We start from the raw sequence: 21,087 nt of genomic DNA on the forward strand, positions 1-21,087 counted from the left end.
TGGCAAAGAATAGATTACCTGATTTTAAAACGAGTTTATAAACTGCCATAGACAAATTGTTATACATCTTAAAGATGTGGGTTCACTGCTCTTTTGTATAGATTATACAGTAGTTTGTAGGTTACATGGAACATACATATCAACGAATACAAATCCTGCACATATTATTAATTTGTACAATTATCTTATTTTCACTTATCACTCTTATCAGTTTGTCTTCGTAGTCGTCAGCATTCGGCCATAAACTCATGCCAGGAAAATTTCACTCCATGTGATGCTCTCATTATCAAAGTCACTGTGCAAGTCAATTACAAAATTTTTAATTTCTAATCTATAGAACACTTGTTTACGATTCCATAATTTATCAATTTATTTTTCTATGAGTCTGATGGTGTTCATCCCAGCCAAAGGGATTTTTGTGGGGAATTTTTCTTTCTACAAGAAAAAAGAGTTCTTAATTGTATACCCTCTCGACCAGCATGTCCATTATAAAAATATTTGCCTCCCCCTAAATCAATTCGATAGGAATAAATTTGCAATCATGGATAGTGAAATAATCTGTGGCCATATTTTTCTAACATCTGATCTACAGTGTATAGCTTTCAATAATAAATATATTAGGATAAAGTATGAAATATGCACATGGTATGGGAGGCCTGAAGGTCTCAAAGAATAACTATAGTGGACGTGTAATAGGATCAATGGACGAGAAACAAGTGTGATACGCAGCCGCTAGACTTATCAAACACTGCTATGGTAAAACTAAAATAATAACAAATGCACAACTTTGCATTCATTCATTCATTCTATTCTTGCTAGCTCCAACTGTATTTATGAATGTGCAATGCGTACAAGGGAAAAATAATATTAGATATATCGCTAATACGCTAAATATATTGTCACCATAGTCGGAAGGAACCACTGAGTGACATAAGTGATTCCTTCAATATTCCTTTAATTGTCAATAATCTATAACTAGAACATCAATGACTGATATACATAGTGGCATATGTTTCTGGCATATAAAATAGTTATAATTTATGCTTTATAGCTATTATCATAATACCCCATTAAGTAGCATAAAAATTATTAAAAATATGCTAAGAATACAAAAGGAAAACTGGAATTTCGAACCGGTTACATAATCAGATTCATGTAAGGAAGCATGAGGAATTGGACGAATACGTGACTGTAGCTTGGGGTATGGAATTGACTGCTTCCATTTTGCGTTATGTCTTTTCACATCGCACGAATAAAAGTAACAGTCGTTTCTATGATTCTTCAACACATCATCTGCAAGGTTTGTAAAATGCCCAAGGTTAACCTTGTAATCAAAGATTTAATGCAAAAAGTATGAAGTATACTTTTCTTACCAAGTTTATAATATTAATTTTTTATCTTAATAACACATATTCGCTAAAAATATAAATAAATATGTTGTCACCATAGTCGGAAGGAACCACCGAGTGACATAAGTGGTGTTTATATATATTCCTTCAATTGTTAATAATCTATAACTAGAACATCAATAGGCATATAAAATAGTTATAATTTATGCTTTATAGCTGTTACCATAGTACCGCATTAAGTAGTATAAAAATTATTAAGAATATGCTAAGAATACAAAGGGAAAACTGGAATAATTTATGAACAAACTCGCCGTCTTAATAAATTTTTGTTGTGCTGTATGCTCACAAAGTATAATAAATTTCTAATCCCTGAACTTACTTACGAACCATTAAAAAACAGTGTTAACTCTTGGATAAACCAGATCTTACATCTGGCAACAACGACCCAAGAATGTTGCCATTAAGGTCAAGTAAAGTAGCAAAGTAATAGTGGCAAAACCCACCAAAAGAAAAAACGATAACCCCATGTTATTGATTTCATATTAGCGTTTAAAATTTCCCAGTAAGCATAATAAAATAAGTCAGGAATTACAAATTAGTTCTATTGTCGTGTTTGCATATGTTATTTTTATGTTTTTGAGAAATAATTAGAAGGAATATAATATGGAAAAACTCTCTCTTACATATTTTCAGTTCAAATGAGTTTGCGCTTATATTGCTGGAAGAATTTTTTTAACTCATCTTTTTAATTTGCTATTGATTTCTCAATATTTTTCCAGAAAGTCGTCCAGGCCACAAGGGATACAATAAGCTCTCCGCCAAAGACGACCACAGAACCGAACTCAACGAAAACCCAGATGAAGACAATACCCTGGACAATGAAGCCGACGGCAACGCCGCAAACGATAGCAACGCAAACACAAACGGCAACGCGGCATTAATTGACTCCGATTCCGAATCGACCTTTACCGACGTGGAATATGATGACGGGCCATTCTCTGATGATTCCGACTATGGTAAGTGTAACATTAATAAACGAAACACAAATAGTTTTATTATCTTCGCTCATTACCATTTGGCAACTGCAATTTAAAACTGCTTGTAGCGCACCGTACCATGATAATCGTAATCAGCTATTTCTATTACGTGTTCTTTATTTATTTTATTGATAATACGTTCAAATCTTTTAGTATCTCTCACAATCACAAATTAAAGTTGTCAGAGTACATTCTGGGAGGGTTTTGATAGGAGGCATAAGGTATAAGTAAAGACAACAATATAAGTATAGTAAAGATAACTGAATAGTAAAAATGAATAGAATGTGTTAAAGATGTCGGAAAGATAAATGAGTAAAATTGTTAAGTTTGTAAAATTCTAGTAGTCATTTCCAAATATATCGCTTTTATAATATTTGCATTTTTATAGCTTTATTTTGGTCGTATTTTGATCTGTCCGGCATATAGTCCGTCAATGTTTGATCGAGTTTTGTGACCACTACCTAGCCTTTGAAGAGAAGAGAAGGTGCAGTGTACTTTCGTAGTACGCGTGACATATATGCCACCTTAAATAGTTCGAACCGAGAGGCTCCGAGTGTAATTTAAGCTATTTCATTAATTCGCAAAAAAGTATAGCTGAAATCGTCAGCTGCAAGGCGTCAAGAACCAAGGCTCAAAATGAATTAGCAACAATAAACAAATAAAAGGGTTTCAATGACAGTTCGCTATGAGAGTTGTCGAAGAAATTGCAGGCAGAAATGGATGGCAAAGAGCTAGGTAGCTTTATAAATTCTATGGACCGTTTGTCAATTCGACTATCGGTTAATTTTGTGAATAAATCTTTAAGTTTTTGGATATTCCGAATTGATGATGTTGTCGAAAATGACTTGCTTTTTGTTATAGGATGACATATTTCCTGCCAATTTGAGTAACTATTTTATACGAGTTATTGCGTTAAAATAACAGGCATTAGACTTGAAATGTATTTTTTTAAATTACAAACCGTTAACGATATATATATTTTTAATTTAATATACGTTCACTAGTACCCGCTGAGACCTTTTTCTCCGAGTGAGACTCCTTGTTTTGTACTTTTTCGCTTGCCGGAAGAATCTGGTAGGACTCTTTGAGCGTCCAATAGTAGTCTCGTATAATTGAAATACTCCATATTCCTTGATATTTTCCCTACCTTTTTAAGGTCCTAGTAAAGTAGTTTACTTTACTCAGGAAAAAGACACTTCTGGCAAAACTAAGTTTTAACCTTAATCCAAGTAACTCAACAGCATTTTTTGGGAAGATTCAAGTCCCATATCAAATCGTTCATTTCACACTAGAAAAATATATTCGAACTCCTTCATCTTTCAATTCCGAACTCGTTACATAATCATGTTCAGGTAACCATGAGGAATTCGACCAATAGATGATTGTAGCTTGGGGTATGAAATTCACTGCCTCCATTTTGCGTTATATCTTTTCACATCGCACGTACAAAAGTAAAAGTCGTTTCTATGATTCTTCAACACGTGTGCAAGGTTTGTAAAATGTCCAAGGTTAACCATATAATCAAAGATTTAATGCAAAATGTATGAACTATACTTTTCTTACCAAGTTTATAATATTAATTTTATTTTAATAACACATATTTGCTAAAAATATAATAAAAATTGTCAGGTCAAATTTGGACATAGCCAGAAAGCAACATCTATAAAACATCATAAACATCTAAGCAACTATACGTACGTAATGACTTATACACTACCAGGAACATCAAACCACGCACGCACAAATTACAACATGTTCATGCTTGTTGTCTTAGCTCACATATGTCACATAGTCTTTATTGCAAAAGTGATAGTACTTTGATATGAATCCTGATAAATAGTTAGCTCAACTTTTAGCATATAACATCAAAAACAAACATATATTTAGACATATATATCTCAGATTATGATGTTGAGGTAGAAATAACAAGAATGGCAAGATCTTTAAATAACACATTATGTAGAAGTAAAAGTTGAAACGAAATCAACAAATTGAAAGACAGTGGAGAAAACCTATTATATTTCATCTACAGAAATTCGATCTAACTGAAATCTGAATACTTCTTTTAATAACTGTACAAACGCTCTTGAACAGAGAAAGAAGCAAAAATATGAGAACACGTAAACCAATAAAAGGAAATTAGTGAATGTCAGGTAGAAAACGGAATGAAAAGAGGATATTAGTAAATTTGACGTGAAAAGAATATGACGTGACGTACTGATCAACTAATACATTTTCCGATATTTTAACTCCATTTCTTTCCTTTTCTTTTTTAGATGTTCCTTCATGCGAACTTTTGCATCAAGTTTTATACCGAGATACTTAGCGTTGTTGCTATATGATATAGTAGTATTTATTGTTATTGGTGTTTGTACTGATTATACCTGAACTGCAAATGCACATATTTACTATGGCTAATTTTTATTTTCCAAGTATCGATCCAATTATTTATATTGTCCCGGTATTAATATTGTCTCCGGCTCCAAAAATCGCAGTGCCATCATTAAATGTAGCCATCGTCATATTATCCATTTGCGGTATATCACAAGTGTAAAGTAGGAAAATAATTTGCCCCCATTCCTTTTTTTGTGGTACACCTGGTTTAGCCTCATTTATTGTAGAAGTAGGCTTCCTCTTATTTGGCTCTAAACATTCTGTAATATAAGATTTAAATAGTTCAATGTTTTGTTTCGCTAACATTTTTTGTAGTTTATGAACAAGGCCGTCATGCCACAACTTATCCAAGTCTTATGCTACATCCTACAAGAATACAGACCCGTACTACAATTTAACAAATATATTTTCCTTTATTTTAATTCCAGTTCTTTCCTTTTTTTACTTATTTCTTCCAAGTTTTGCATCAAGATTCATTCCTGGATACTTAGCGTTGGAATGATATTGTTATTTATTATTATTGGTGCTTGCGCCATCTTATTTTATGTGAACTGTACGTACCCAATTTTATTTTCGTTAATTTTTATTTTCCAAGTCTGGGTCCAATTATTTATATTATCACATGCTTGTAATTTCTATGTGGCTTCTTTGTTATTGTCTCCGACATCAAGAATCGCAGTGTCATCAGCAAATGTAGCACTCTTTTATTGCAGAATAGGCTTCCTCGTGTTTGAATCTAAACATTCTGGCTGTAATGTAAAATTTCAATAGCTCAGAGTATTGTTTCTGTAACATTTTCTGTAGCTTATGAGCAAATACGTCATGTCACACCTTATCGAAGGCTTGTACAACATCTAAGAATATAGCTGAACATACCTTTTAGCTCTCACAGGCCTTATCAATTACATCCGTTATTCAATGCACCTGGTCAAATGTCGAAAGTTTGTTAACAAACCTAAACTGATGTGTAGATGTCAGGTTTTTTTCTGACAATAATCAGTTATATTCTTTTCTTCTTCTTCCAAGCGTCTTGAACATGTTTTAATTGAAATACCACATTGGTCAATTTTCAGAATTTTAAAATTACCTTTCTTGGTAGTTTTTGCAGCAGTTGTCCTATTAAGTAATGATTAAGGCATTGCCTGATGATTTATTTGGATTAATGTCAACTTTTAAGATTTTGGTTACTTTTTTCGGCATGACTAATTGAATTGTCAAATTTGCACATTCTGTTATACATAAATTATATTAACATGTATACAAATTATAGTAAATATCAGTTTCGTTTGTTTTGAAGGTTTTCTCTAGATGGTGAGCAAATACTATAGGCGATTGAATGATGTTATTTTCTCTACATGAAAGTATATGGGCATGTGGATGGATGTTTCCTTATAGAATAACAATGTTTTTTACTGTGTTTTTACAACCTTGTTAAAAACCGACTACAATGTTGAACATGATTTATTGACAAAAACAAATAAAGAACAACCAACAACAAATAAACTATTTATTCATTCATTTATAGAAAAATGTACTCATTGTAATTAAATGGTAAAACCGAAAAATACAGTTGTCGCGCCTATGACGTTAGAGACCATTTACAAGCCTTCCAACCTTTTATAAGGTCGAACTCAATGGAGGACATTTTCCAGAAATACATTTCCGCGGAAAAGCACTCTGCAATCCGAACCGATCTATAACCAGTCTTAGAAAAAGTATAAAACTTGGTATTTTCTTGGACCTAGCTACAGCACTACAATCGCCTTTTAAAATATTACGCTGGTTTCGTAGATTCTACAGGACGCCGATATAAATTCAGACGTTCTATATAGCCTATTGGTTTTTTTTGCGCGCGTTTCCAGTTCAAGGAGCATCAAGCGAAATTTTATATATCGAAAATAATAAAACAGCTAATTTATGGAAGAAACGTTGAGTGGGTGTAGGCATATTAAATTTCGTTTATGTAGAAATATACTGTTTTGTTTGGTATTTTCTAAAATAATTTAAATATCGTTTATTATATAACATTAGTAGATCAGTGGTATTGTTTCTACTATAGCTGAACTAACAAATCGCATTTTTTTCTAGAAACACAATATTTAACCATTGAAAAAAAATATAGTTACTCAAATTATTCTGATAGGGCATTAATATTATCCAATAAATAGCTAATATACTGCTATCGCATCAAACTTAAGTTTTGGTTTAGTTTGACTCTGACGTAACAATGTGCTAATGTAACTAAAATAAAAGGAAGGAGACTACAGTTACATAATTATACAGCGATACGATAGATTATAAGTTAGAGTTGTTTTACGATATTTACATTAAACTAATTTCCATTCAAGCTAAATTTCTAGACGCTTTTTTATGTAGTGGTATCCTCTAGAGGCCAAATTCATTTAATTAATAACTGTATATACAAGTTTCCTGATTTTGATTGATTTTGGATTCATTTTGGTATCATTATGTTTCTTCTGAGTTTTTCTTAGTTACTACGTGTGTAGATTTTTTCTCATAAAATTGAATTTAATCACGGCATTCTCTTTAATGCATTTGTTATATCCAAAAAATTGCTAGTATTCTTCTAAATTACAGCCTTTGTCGATCCAATTGTTGGGATCTTTTCAATAATTATGGAATGGTGCATTGTCCATAACAATAACGAAAGGTTTCTTCAAGTTATTTAACAGCTGGTTTTAAAACCAACGCAAAAACATTACATTCTTTCTCCATGGTAGTCGCCCTTGAACTTGAAGAAAAACACTAACTCTGCTCAAGAACTAAACCCACTTTTGTCTCCAGTATGAATAACAATATATCTGTAATGAACTGTTAAAAATATTTTTACTAACAAAACAAAATGAAAGGTTATTCTCTGTCCATCAACTCTTGTTGTTTTTACACACTTTATTAGTGTTTTGCCAAGAGTGGACCAACGTTCAATTTTCAAATATCCATGTCTCGTCTCGATAAATTGATATAATGATTTTGATGATGTAATATCTTCCTTAATCTTATTATATGCTTTTAAAAATTGTATTCTGTTATCGTTACACCCTTTAAATCCCATATTTGTAGTGTTTTAACTTTTCTTTGTATATAAAGGGATGAAAAAAAGCTTAAAAAGCTCCATATCCCTAAGTGTTCTAAGGAATCTTCCCAGGCTAATAGTATTCTCTGAAATAATTATGTTATATTCTGTTTATATCGAAAATTACTCACTGGTTTTATACGTTTTATATATTTAACCTGATAATGTCTGATTGCTGCTCAAATCTCCTTATGTCCTATTAAGTGCCTCTGGCACATAATCCAGCTTTGGAATGCATGATGCATACTCGATCGCGGAGACTTGTCTTGGACACAAGTTGGACCGGGTTATGCGGGTCTGCCTCTGGGCTTACCTCCGAGTCCTGTAGGTCGCTACTCCTATTTGACCGGGCAGCCGTTATTGGGCACGAGGACCCGGCGAAAGAGCAGATAGTGAAATGAATTCGTTCTAGCCTGGAAGAAGGGGAGATTAGTGGTGGTGTGCTAAGCTCCCAGCATGCCATCCAGCTCGCGAACAAGCGCGTTTTCAGAATAACTTGAACTGAGTTTTTGTTTGTAGAAGGATTGAGATTGAATTTGATTATTTCTAACAAACCATAGAGCGTGTAAGATGAGGTGCTTATTTTGGAAAACTTGAAACCGTTTCATCTGGTTTGATGTAACAAACTTGAAGTAGACAGTAGACATTAGATTCGTACAGAAGTACGGACCTGATTAACATCTTGTAAAATAAGCATTTGATGGAGATTGGAAGACTATTAGAAAAACAACTCAGAGGACATAGCAGGAACTTTTTTGGGTATCTTTCTGGATTTGGGAATGCCAACCGAACCGTCGGTCGAAGTGGAGACCTAGGTATGTGACGTTGTCCAGCAAATTGAATTGTTGCGGTGTCGATCATGAGTTGCGAGGCGCGCGGTGCATAACGCTTCTTATGGAAAATAATGGCCTTGGATTTCAGGGGGTTAATTTTCAACTGCCAGAATTTAAATTATTTGACCGCATGATCGAGCTGTTTCTGCAGACATCCTTGAATGGTGCCCTCGAGCCCGGAGGCCGTGACGAAAGCAATATCGTCAGCGTAAAACGCGACATCAATGTGCTTTTTTCTCGGCAGATCTGAAATAAAGAGGATAATTAAGGCTCAGTAGGGAACCTTTGGGTACGTCAGCGTTGATTAATTTTCGACTGGAAATGCTTTTCTTGATCTTGACCTGGAAGGAGCTGTCGGATAGATAGGACTTGATGAAAATGGTTAGATCTTCTGGGAGGCCTAACCGTACGCATTTTTCGATCAAGGCAGACCTTGCCTAGGTTAGGTCCAAGAGGACTGCTCCAAGCTTTTTACATTGGTCAATAGGGCAATGGATGTGTGCAGCCAGATGGGTGGCCTGATGGTTGGATGAATGGTGAGCGCGAAAACTGAATGATTCATCAGGAATGATGTTTCACTTTGTGAGCTGTCCTATGTGAATAGTTGAGAACGTAGAGTATTACCCTCTCGGAAAGTTTCGAAATGCTACTAAGAAGGCTGATGGGTCTGTAATCAGATGGAGATGATTTTGCTCCGATCTTGGCACGAGATGGTTGGGAAGAAAAATTGTGGTGACTGGGCTTTTGATAGAGATATATTCGTTGACGACAGTGTCGTTGTCTCCAGGTTAGGGGTTTTATGCAGGAGGAAAGCATGCCATCTGGGCCTCATAGGTTTCTGCGCGGAGATTGATTTTTTCTTGGCCAGTGACCGCAAAATTTCTTGTAGCCATTAACTTCGGAGGGGGCATTAATATTATGCCTCTTCCTCATGAGACATCTGGAGACATGCCAGAAGGAGGGTGGACTGTCCAGTCTTTGGTTCGTGAGTTCCATTTCATCGCTCATCTAATCGAGATGGCATCCTTGATTCTCTTGCATGCTGTGTTCACCTTCCTTTTGTCTCCAGTATTAAGGGTGAATCGAGCTAATCCACATAGACGTTTTTAATGAGAATTTCACGTTTAATAAAGGCGAAGGGCTGTTTCCCCATGGTTGGAGTTATGGTAAAATTTCTACCGTGACAGATTTGTGGGCTGACCGAATATCACGAGTTGGCTTGAGTAGATTAAGCTCATTGTACACTTATGCCAAATTATTATTTTACAATTCTATAGCGCTTCCACAATTACTGATATTTGACCGGTATTATATGTCGGCTCATCTGTTGTTTTCCAATTCAATTTCTTTTTGAGCGCAGAATGAGGAGTAAGTTGCTCCCAGTATGTTTCCAGATGATGCTAAGCTACCAATATTTGAGTTTATACCATAATCGTATCTAAAATTAATGAAACTAAGAATGTTTTACTAGCTCTGCCAGGTCCATTTTTGAAAAATATTAGGAATAACTAATATAGGCTTTCGACCTGTGTTTTTTTGCTGTTGATTTGAGAATGACGCCTTTCTAAAATGGCTAAATTGCATAACTAAAAGGATAAAGCCACTTTATATTCAGAATCCCATTAAAAAAACCATTCTATTATTGTAGGCGATTCATTTTTAATTATATAGATATACCATTTTATTATTAAAGAAAATGCATTTAAATAATTCTGACACCTAATAGTATTTAAAGCACACAAACCAAAATATTTACATATAACGTCTAAATTTAAAAATAATACGATATTTAGATCTGAATCTTTTCCACCATATTCAAACCATATTTCTGTTGAATAAAAGCGGAATTTAGTGGGATTAAAACGGGCCAAATACAAATAAAAAGGTTATACGTTCGCCGCTCTAGGCCCTCTTTCACATAAAACGAGTTTATTTAGAAGTAATTTACCGGGCCCCGCGATAGGGGAAAAAGTATTTTGATATCTGCCTAGCGTAGACTGCTTCTTCAGCTCGCATTACGTCGAATTTAAATTTAATTAACGAGAGATACGAACGAGATAACCTTCCGAATCGTCTGAAGTCGTATGAATTAATATTAATTATGTAAAATATTAATGAAATTATTTTTATATTAAAAAATATTAAAATTATATTTCAGAAATTATATCTAGATCGACTCTGTCACCCTCCAACGTATCTCTCTTTGGTTAACATAACAGGGTTATGTACTTCAGTATGCTTATTCGAACAATCTTTAACTTTAAGTGGTGAAAATTCGTGTATTCGTATAATATCATATATCTTCAAAGGTCTTCAAAATACAGGAGTTAGCGCCATAATTTATTGACAAAAATGATTGTCCATTAAATATATTTTTCAGAAATAGGTGCTTTTTTACAGAAATGGGAGTCAAAATCAATGGGAATTAAATCATAGAAATAAACTGGTTGTAACACTTCAGAACAGGAGGAGGTTCTATGTTCGACTGTATATATTTCTTTTATGTATGTTCACCGATTTTTCTGTCCATTATGGACAGATTTTCAAAATTCAACAAATTATATTTATTTTGTTCGTAATTTAATATTGTGTATATGACACAACATTATATAATTATTTTTGTATCGTCTGGGCTCGGTACCGACTTCAAAGTCATCAGTTGGTAGTAGTTAAAATAATATTGCTAATGGATAGGTTTAGGTAGGTATTAAGCTAAATTTAATAGGTCAGGTTAGTTAGTGGATAGGTTAGTTAAGGTTTTTGTTTATTTTTATTTAGTTATTCAACGATTATGTACATATTTTGTTTTAAAATGTTTTTTTGTGTTAAAAGTTTGACTATTTTCTACTTTTTAGTGAGTTCTTTATTTATTTTCTGAAATCGGTTAATTTTTTTTATTATTAATATTTTATTACATCAAATGATTGCATGAGGCTACAGTAATAACACAAGTACACACGGTTTTGGACCTAGAAAATTAAGACACATTTATAAGGTAAATCGGGAGGTGGAGGATTTACTATTGAATCCAAATTAGTAGCTCGTTTCTTAAAATTAGTTCAACTTTCCGAAATATTCAATAAATGTATTATTTTACTGTTTTTACATTAACGGTCATTTATTGAATTAAAATGTTCATATCAGAAATGAACAGATTTTGAACTGAGTCTTTCATACTGTTCTAATCTTTAATACCATTGAAGTATGTTTCATTCATTAGGGTTCAAGAATGATTACCCATCATGCCTTCGGTCCAAAACGCCTTTCCCGTCACTCATGTGGCCCAAGATTTGTAAGAAAAATCAAGATGTGAATACAGCAAACGTATATTGACAAACATTGATAACGATTTTTTTATCAACTGGTGTATTTTGTAGGTCATTCAATATATATACTGTTATATGATATGATATTGAAAAATTGTAGATTATGTACTAGTAATCCGGTAATTTGTGGTAATAAATGAAATAATTTGTCATTAACTACTTATCCAAGTTTGTTCTGCACGCGTTACAAAACAATTTCGGTACACATGAGTTGTGAGTGTTTACTACAACAAAATCGAAATACAGCAACTTTCAATGCAATTGTCATGATATTTCACATTTACAAAACATATAACTTTTACAAATATAACATGAACAGTTTGAATAGATTTTGCAACGCTCTTTCTGTGTTTTCACAAATCCTGAAGCACAACTACACCGCGAAAACAAGTTCCGAATAGCGTTTAATACTCAGCCTCAGAGTTCAGGGCATTAAATAGCATTAAGAGTCGTCCACATCTGCCGATTTAAGTTGTCAGTTAAGTCTGTCAGTTGAGCCGAATTAATAAACTTGTGCAATCTCCGAACCTTTTTTGCCAATTTGAAGGTTTTCTGGGAGCAATATTGCCAAAAATCTGACATATCTTATTATCTTATATATCTTATAACATATCTTTCTCATTCACTGCACGATAACTTCTTGAGATAAGTGAGAGTTTTCATATCTAAATATAAAATGATTTTTGCTCTTAATCAATTTTGTCAAAATATACGATCAGCTGGCTTAATAGAGTAGATATAAATGTCATAGACCGGAATAAATACGGAATTGGCTATTTTAGGAAATCAGTTCGGTGTCTGGTGATATTAATCAACGTGTGATGTGGGTGAGTATATATTATAGAAGTCCCACTAGAACAATTTGCATTAGAAGGACATTGGAATATAATTTAGAATAGATTAGAGCAGTGTTGTGTGAATGCTTGTTTTAACGGCTGACCGCGTTTTCACTACATATATATATATATATATATATATACGAATCCATAAAATGGACACAGACAAAATATAAAGAAACACATTTCCCCGAATTGCCTTAAAAGTACTCAAAACAACACAATGTTGGGCCCTTTGTCAAGTAGCCCATTGACAAAGAATCGTTTTTTTCTGCACACTATCGGGAGGATTTAATTTAAGTAAAATCAAAATGAGTTAGTTTGCTTTATGTCAAATACGTTATTGTCAATAAACAAGGTATGCGAAAACTACTTAGATAAATTAAAAACTAAATTTTTAAGCTGCGTTATAATGCAAAATCAGTTTTTTATACACACTTAATTGAGCAGTAATTAATTTCTTATGTGTAGTCGCAAGCGACAACCTCCACTTAATCCATGTTTGTTTCTTTTAATTTTAAGAACAAGGAACCAAACAAACTACCAGTCTTGAAATTGAATGTGATATTTTTGATCAGTACTTATTGTACCTGTTTTTCTCGATAAAGGCCTTCTTAAGGCGAAAAAATAAGCAAACACCAAATTTCATTTTGTTTGTCCGATTTTATGTTAGTTTATTTACTTATATATTTAAATCATTTTATGTATAAACACTTTAAACCTTTTGTATTATACATTTTGTTTTATACATATACACTCTTGTTAATTTGCCCTGCTTTTACTTACCTTTTAATAAAATTAGTTCTGCCTAGTTACGAAATACACACCATAAATTTAGACCTAATCTAATAACGACCTAACAAATAACAATAACCGTTTTTCATATTTCTCTGATGATTTTTAACCATAAATCCCTTATATTAAATAATATTTTTTTAATTTTTAGTAATTTATATATTTTATTTTATTATTTTTCTCCCATCAGTTCATGTAAACCTGATACAGTATATTACACTTATTTTTTTCTTCCAGTTTCTTGAACTCCACTTAATCGAATCAAATTTCCGAAAACCCCAAAAATAGCTTTTCGATTTTCGTATTTGGGCAATTCAAATCGTCCCCTCACCAGGACAACCTCTATGAGCAAGAGTTCCAAACACACTTATTGCCCGTAAATGGATTTATTTAAAACAGCCCTTGTATTGAAATTCGCCTGCTTTGATCTCGTTGCCCCTCCACTTGGAGGGAACAACGAAAGGCAAAACGCTCGATAAGCAATTTACTCTCTACCATGACAATGAACTCACTTCTAATATATTTCAAGTTTTTTCTTGTATATAATATTATATAAAAACACATGAGGGTCATATTGTATATTATCGTATATATTAACGAAAGTTGTTTCAAAACTCTGGAATATAAATAATTCAGAAGTTTTATTATGCTGCTGCTATTGGCTAAGCTAGAAAGTAATGTAAATTATGCAAAATAAAGTAAAACTTCGCGTATGCCATAAATATGGCGATAAAAATAACAATAAAATATTATTTTTATTTACTACACAATTATTTCCATTACTTAAATTTTATTATTATTTTTTGAAAGTCTAACTTAACCGTTTTGGAGTTTCTAGAATACGTATGGCCCTTCCAACATCAGCCTATGCACGTCATAAATGACATCCAATACTCTGCTAAATACAGTTTATAAAAATGTAAAATTCGTTTTAAGCTGTGAGCGGATTTTTCCTTCTCATATTACACTAGATTAAAAGACCTAGAATATTGCCTAATGCAATATGTAACCGAAGAATTCTATGAAATTCGATTTCTGTTGGTACTGATTGACAGAATTCTCAAATGTCTTCAAAATTATTCAAAACATTAGTGATAATAATTAAAGGTAACAAACCGACAAAACGTTATTAACTAAAATATTAAGTTGATGCGGCAATTTTGCGATATGTTAATGTCGTGCATTGGCTTTTTTATTGGATAGATTATAAACACATTAATTGACATTCTAACCCTGATTCCAGAAGCATACAGCAAGCTCGCCAGCTCAATAAATTCAATAACCGTTTATGATAAATGCATTCACTAGTGCTCAGCTGAAACTTGGTCCTCTCGTGTATTCCTGTTATTATATTATCATAACTATCATCAGCCATTACCTTTTGTTGGGAAAGTGATATCTCAACCAATGTGCCACTGTCAGCTCTAAAACAGAATATTCTTTACCTAGTCTATCCTAATCTCTTTTATGACTCTATTCAGATGGTTCTCTATAATTTTGACATTGCATCTTTCTTCCAAAAAATCAGTTTGGCCATAGAAAGGAAAGCAGTTTACTCTTCTTTCATGAAATATGTTGACCACATTGTAATTTTCTCTGGATTTGATTGCGCTTGGTTGAATAATTTCGCATATAATATGATATCCGAACACGCAGATTTTGCTTTAAACATCGGTTGTATAATATCTCGAACTTGTAGATATCGAAGTATTTGGAGCCATGCAGAAAGAATGGCAACATAAGCATTCAGGAATACCAGATTGGAATATTTTCCTTTTTCCACACCATGGATATTTATTTTTCATTAGCGAGTTTAACTTACAGAGGTGCCCAAAGTTAGGCTCAATGAGTTTAGTGGAAAGTCAAATGAAAATCAACAATAGTTAATTTAATATTCATAATAATCGCATTTAATTTTATTTATATTTGAGGATAAATAAAAATCGAAAATGATTAATTAATTTCCTGACCTTGACAATCGTTCCTGCGCCACCCAGTTTTCTTCTCTTAATCGCGTGGTATATGATATGAACCATCGTTAAAATTTTAATCCAAATATTTCTATATTGAGATTAAGCACAGGACATATTCGGCACAGTTTAGACTTGTCTTAGTTTCAGTCGTTATGCAATAAAGATCACTAAAATATTTACCCACCTAATATATATATATATATATATATATATATATATATATATATATACGAATCCATAAAATGGACACAGACAAAATATAAAGAAACACATTTCCCCGAATTGCCTTAAAAGTACTCAAAACAACACAATGTTGGGCCCTTTGTCAAGTAGCTTTTACCATTGACAGAGAATCGTTTTTTTCTGCACGCTATCGGGAAGATTTAATTTAAGTAAAATCAAAATGAGTTAGTTTCCTTTATGTCAAATACGTTATTGTCAATAAACAAGATGTGCGAAAACTGCTTAGATAAATTAAAAACTAAATTTTTAAGGTGAGTTATAATGCAAAATTAATTTTTTATACACACTTAATTGAGCAGTAATTAATTTCTTATGTGTAGTCGCAAGCGACACCTTCCACTTAATTCATGTTTGTTTCTTTTAATTTTAAGAACAAGGAACCAAACAAACTACCAGTCTTGAAATTGAATGTGATATTTTTAATCAATACTTATTGTACCTGTTTTTCTCGATAAAGGCCTCCTTAAGGCGAAAAAATAATTAGAGCATAAGCAAACACCAAATTTCATTTTGTTTGTCCGATTTTATGTTAGTTTATTTACTTATATATTTAAATCATTTTATGTATAAACACTTTAAACCTTTTGTATTGTACATTTTATTTTAAACATATATACTCCTGTTAATTTGCCTCTTAATAAAATTAGTTCTACCTAGTTACGAAATACACACCATAAATTTAGACCTAATCTAATAACCACCTAACAAATAACAACAACCGTTTTTCATATTTCTGTGATGATTTTTAACCATAAATCCTTTATATTAAATAATATTTTTTTTAATTTTTAGTAATTTATATATTTTATTTTATTATTTTTCTCCAGTCAGTTCATGTAAACTTGATACAGTATATTACACTTATTTTTTTCTTCCAGGTTCTTGAACTCCACTTAATCGAATCAAATTTCCGAAAACTCCAAAAATAGCTTTTTGATTTTCCTATTTGGGCAATTCAAATCGTCCCCTCACCAGGACAACCTCTATGAGCAAGAGTTCCAAACACACTTATTGCCCGTAAATGGATTTATTTAAAACAGCCCTTGTATTGAAATTCGCCTGCTTTGATCTCGTTGCCCCTCCACTTGGAGGGAACAACGAAAGGCAAAACGCTCGATAAGCAATTTACTCTCTACCATGACAATGAACTCACTTCTAATATATTTTAAGTTTTTTCTTGTATATAATATTATATAAAAACACATGAGGGTCATATTGTATATTATCGTATATATTAACGAAAGTTGTTTCAAAACTCTGGAATATAAATAATTCAGAAGTTTTATTATGCTGCTGCTATTGGCTAAGCTAGAAAGTAATGTAAATTATGCAAAATAAAGTAAAACTTCGCGTATACCATAAATATAGCGATAAAAATAACAATAAAATATTATTTTTATTTACTACACAATTATTTCCATTACTTAAATTTTATTATTATTTTTTAAAAGTCTAACTTAACCGTTTTAAAGTTTAACCTTAATTTAACCTTAACCTCAATGAGTTTAGTGGAAAGTCAAATGAAAATCAACAATAGTTAATTTAATATTCATAATAATCGCATTTAATTTTATTTATATTTGAGGATAAATAAAAATCAAAAATGATTAATTAATTTCCTGACCTTGACAATCGTTCCTGCGCCACCCAGTTTTCTTCTCTTAATCGCGTGGTATATGATATGAACCATCGTCAAAATATTAATCCAAATATTTCTATATTGAGAGCAAGCACAGGACATATTCTGCACAGTTTAGACTTGTCTTAGTTTCAGTCGTTATGCAATAAAGATCACTAAAATATTTACCCAGCTAATATATATATATATATATATATATATATATATATATATATCTATATATATATATAAACAATTATAACAATATAAACAATATAACAATTATAAACAATTATATCAAAAATCATTCAACAACAAAAGAAGCAAAAGCAAAATATTCATTAAAACAAAACCTTAACAGAGCAAGTTAACAAACAAAGCCATATTATGATTTAATAAGTCGTTTTCAACTCGCTTCATAATTTCTGAAACTCTTCACCATACGTACACCTTGTAGCATTGTCTATCTCCTTAATATAAAAATATTAGTCTCAATTCTGCATGGCTACATTTTTCTTCAAATGTTTGTAAACATTAAGTTTCATATTACCAATATACTTTTATTGACAGTAAAAATTTTGTAAGATTAGATCGCTTTTGATATTAGTCATTACAAATTTTATAACAGAATACCCATCTCGCTAGACGGTCGATGTAATAAGAGTTTTTAAAAACAAACGCGCCAAAAAAAATAGAGTATTACTGATTATATTGCCGGAAAATTCAATATAAAACCGTCGTTCTATCTCCATTTTTCAGCGAGCTGATACCAACATTAAATTATTAAGCCGAACGCGACGAGCTAAAAATAACGTTGCGGTGTAAATTTTTCCATTTATATGCACATTTCGACTAGTCTCACCAGATAGTTCTAGTTTGTACATGTTTGAGCTTCTAAATTAACTAAAGGCCAACTATAAATCTAATTTCTTTTCAATGAATTTAAGACTATAGAATTTGCTGTATAAGTTCCGGCATTTAAATGGTCTATTGAAAAGTTCCCGGCTTTGCACATAGATGGCGCTGCTAGGATTAAATCTGTAGGAATGTTCGTCGGGTCGGTCGGTCGGTCGTAACGTGTGGCTGCCGCTGCGGTTATCTATCAGAACACTCACTACTATTTTTGGAAGGAATTTGCACGGGAACTAAAAACACTGATTGAATGAAAGTTGTTTATTCTAACTTACGATTGATACATGTGGTCGATGGGAGAATTGACAGGATATTAGGTTAAGGTGAAGCAAGTACGGTAGCGCTGTGGAAGTGGTACTGTTACAGGGGGACGGTGATAAGAAAAGAGAGCGAGACGTCGTCCTGATGGTCTTTTATACCCTGGAACTGCATGGTACCAATCCACCGGCGTTTCCAACCTTTGTAGTTGTTGATGGTGAATTGGTGGTGGCCTAAAGGGTCGTGGCGGTCGCCACAAATCCATATGTTTTTTAGTTAGCTCTAACCCTTAGAATATGCATGTATAATTTTACAGCAGTCGGATCATTACTTTGTGAATTATAGCATTTTGAGTGAAGCAACTTTTGTTATTGTGAAAAAAAATGGATAAAAAGGGATTTGGCGTGTTGATAAAATATTCCTTTTGAAAAATACAGTTGAAGTAAAAACTTGACTTAATTCCAAGTTTCCGAACACTGCCCCAGGAAAATCAACCGTCAAGGATTGGTATGTTAAGTTTAGACGTGGTGAAATGAACTCCGAAGACGGTAAACGCAGTGGACGCCCAAAGGGGATTGTTATCGACGAAAACATTTAAAAAATCCACAAAATAATTTTGAATGACCATAAATTAAAATTGAATGAATACCAGACACTATATCATTCATCATTCACGAATATTTGGGTATGAGAAAGCGCGATCCAAGGTGGATGCCGCGCGAGCTTACTTTTGACCAAAAGCAACGACGATTTGATGATTTGGAGCAGTGTTTGAAGATAATCAAGCGTAATAAACCCGAGTTTTTGCGTTGATATGTGATAATGGAAACATGGCTCTATCGTTGCACTTCGAAGTCCAATCGACAGTCATCCGATTGTACTGCACACGATGAACCCGCTCTAGCGTGGGAAAATGCAACAGTCGGCTGGCAAGGTTATGGTGTCTGTATTTTGGGATGCACATGGAATAATTTTCATTGACTACCTTGAAAAAGGAAGAACCATCAACAGTGACTATTACATAGTGGAATTGGACCGTTTGAAGGACTAAATCGCCGAAAAACGGCCGCATTTGAAGAAAAAGAAAGTGCTGCTTTGCCAAGACAATGCACCGTGTCACAAGTCAGTGAAAACGATGACAAAAATTCGTGAATTGGGCTTCGAATTGCTACGTCATCCACCGTATTCTAAAGATCAGGCCCCCAGTGAGTATTTCCTATTATCAAATCTCAAAGAATGCTCGCTGAGAAGATAGTTTCGTCGAATGAAGAAGTTATCACCGAAACTGAGGCCTATTTTGAAGAAAAGGACAAATTGTACTACAAAAATGGTATCGGAAAGTTAGAGGATCGCTACTATCAATTCCCTTGAAGGGAATTATGTTGAATAAAAAAAACTAATATTGCCTTAAAAATGCGTTTTACTATTGTAGGCCGGGAACTTTTCAATTAACCTGTTAGTCTACTCCCGACTTGCTTTGAAATAGTGGCTTGAGACTCAGGCTCTAGTTACATGTTATTTCCTATAAGGGAGGATATTGACTTATCTCAGATATAAGTTAAATATCAAAAATGCTTTCAGGATATTTGCCAGCTCTTCGTCTTGTTAGTTAAATTCAGAGTGTTTCTTCTCACAAATTCTCGGCTTGTAATAAATGCGTATTATCATTTATTCATTGCTCTGTTTGTTTAATCCGAGATTATAGTAACAATAGTTGATTAATCAAAAGCAACATAAGCAATATCTTCTACAGTATCTACTAATATGTACCCTACAGCGTCGGCTATAAAGTATCTTAACGACCCCAGATTCATTGCGTCGGCTTCCTTACAAACCCTAAGTTTTATTTTCCATTTCGCGAATGATGACAATCTTTATTACAAAACACTCGCAACTATAAAATACATCTGTCATGCCCTGGTGATATTCTAACTCTATCCAACACAGAAATAGGAAAATTGATGTCACCTTAACATCTGCGTCTCTAACCTCGTTTACTACTAATTTTTGAAAATGTTGTCAAAAGACACCCTCACTCCTTCAAAGAGTGACATTGACTCATCCCCGGTAATAATTATACTAAAATGATTAAACTTTGATATGACACGACGCTTCTATATAGGTCTTCGACTCGCCAATGTTGTTTCCAAAAAGTAAGATTTTAGGGACTGTCGCCAAAAAACAGTTTCTACTTGATTTTGTATATATTCATGTACACCGAGTTTAGGGACATTCGTCAGTAATTTCTTAGCATATAAACTTGTGGATTAGATGTGGATTAGATGATCGGAACGGTGCTGATATATTTTGTTTCAAATTTTTTATTTTCATGTTCTTATATTCGATATTTTTCTTTTTCAATGTTTTTTATAAGTAAGATATTGTTTATAAGTTAGCAACAAAAAATACTAGCCTTTTT

At 32.9% G+C, this 21,087-nt stretch overlaps 1 protein-coding gene across 1 annotated transcript in view; it reads left to right on the top strand.

Moving 5' to 3' along the window:
• The window catches only part of LOC143195168 (uncharacterized), a 330,561-nt gene that overhangs the window by 181,215 nt on the left and 128,259 nt on the right, over positions 1-21,087 (top strand). Inside the window, exon 2 of the mRNA XM_076402118.1 lies at positions 2,129-2,365. Coding sequence (XP_076258233.1) covers positions 2,129-2,365 — 237 coding nt within the window. The remainder of the gene's footprint in view (positions 1-2,128; positions 2,366-21,087) is intronic.

This window comes from Rhynchophorus ferrugineus, unplaced genomic scaffold, assembly GCF_030347505.1.
Source record: "Rhynchophorus ferrugineus isolate W39M unplaced genomic scaffold, kcgeb_rfMv2 rfM4, whole genome shotgun sequence".
In the NCBI taxonomy this organism is placed as follows: domain Eukaryota; kingdom Metazoa; phylum Arthropoda; class Insecta; order Coleoptera; family Curculionidae; genus Rhynchophorus; species Rhynchophorus ferrugineus.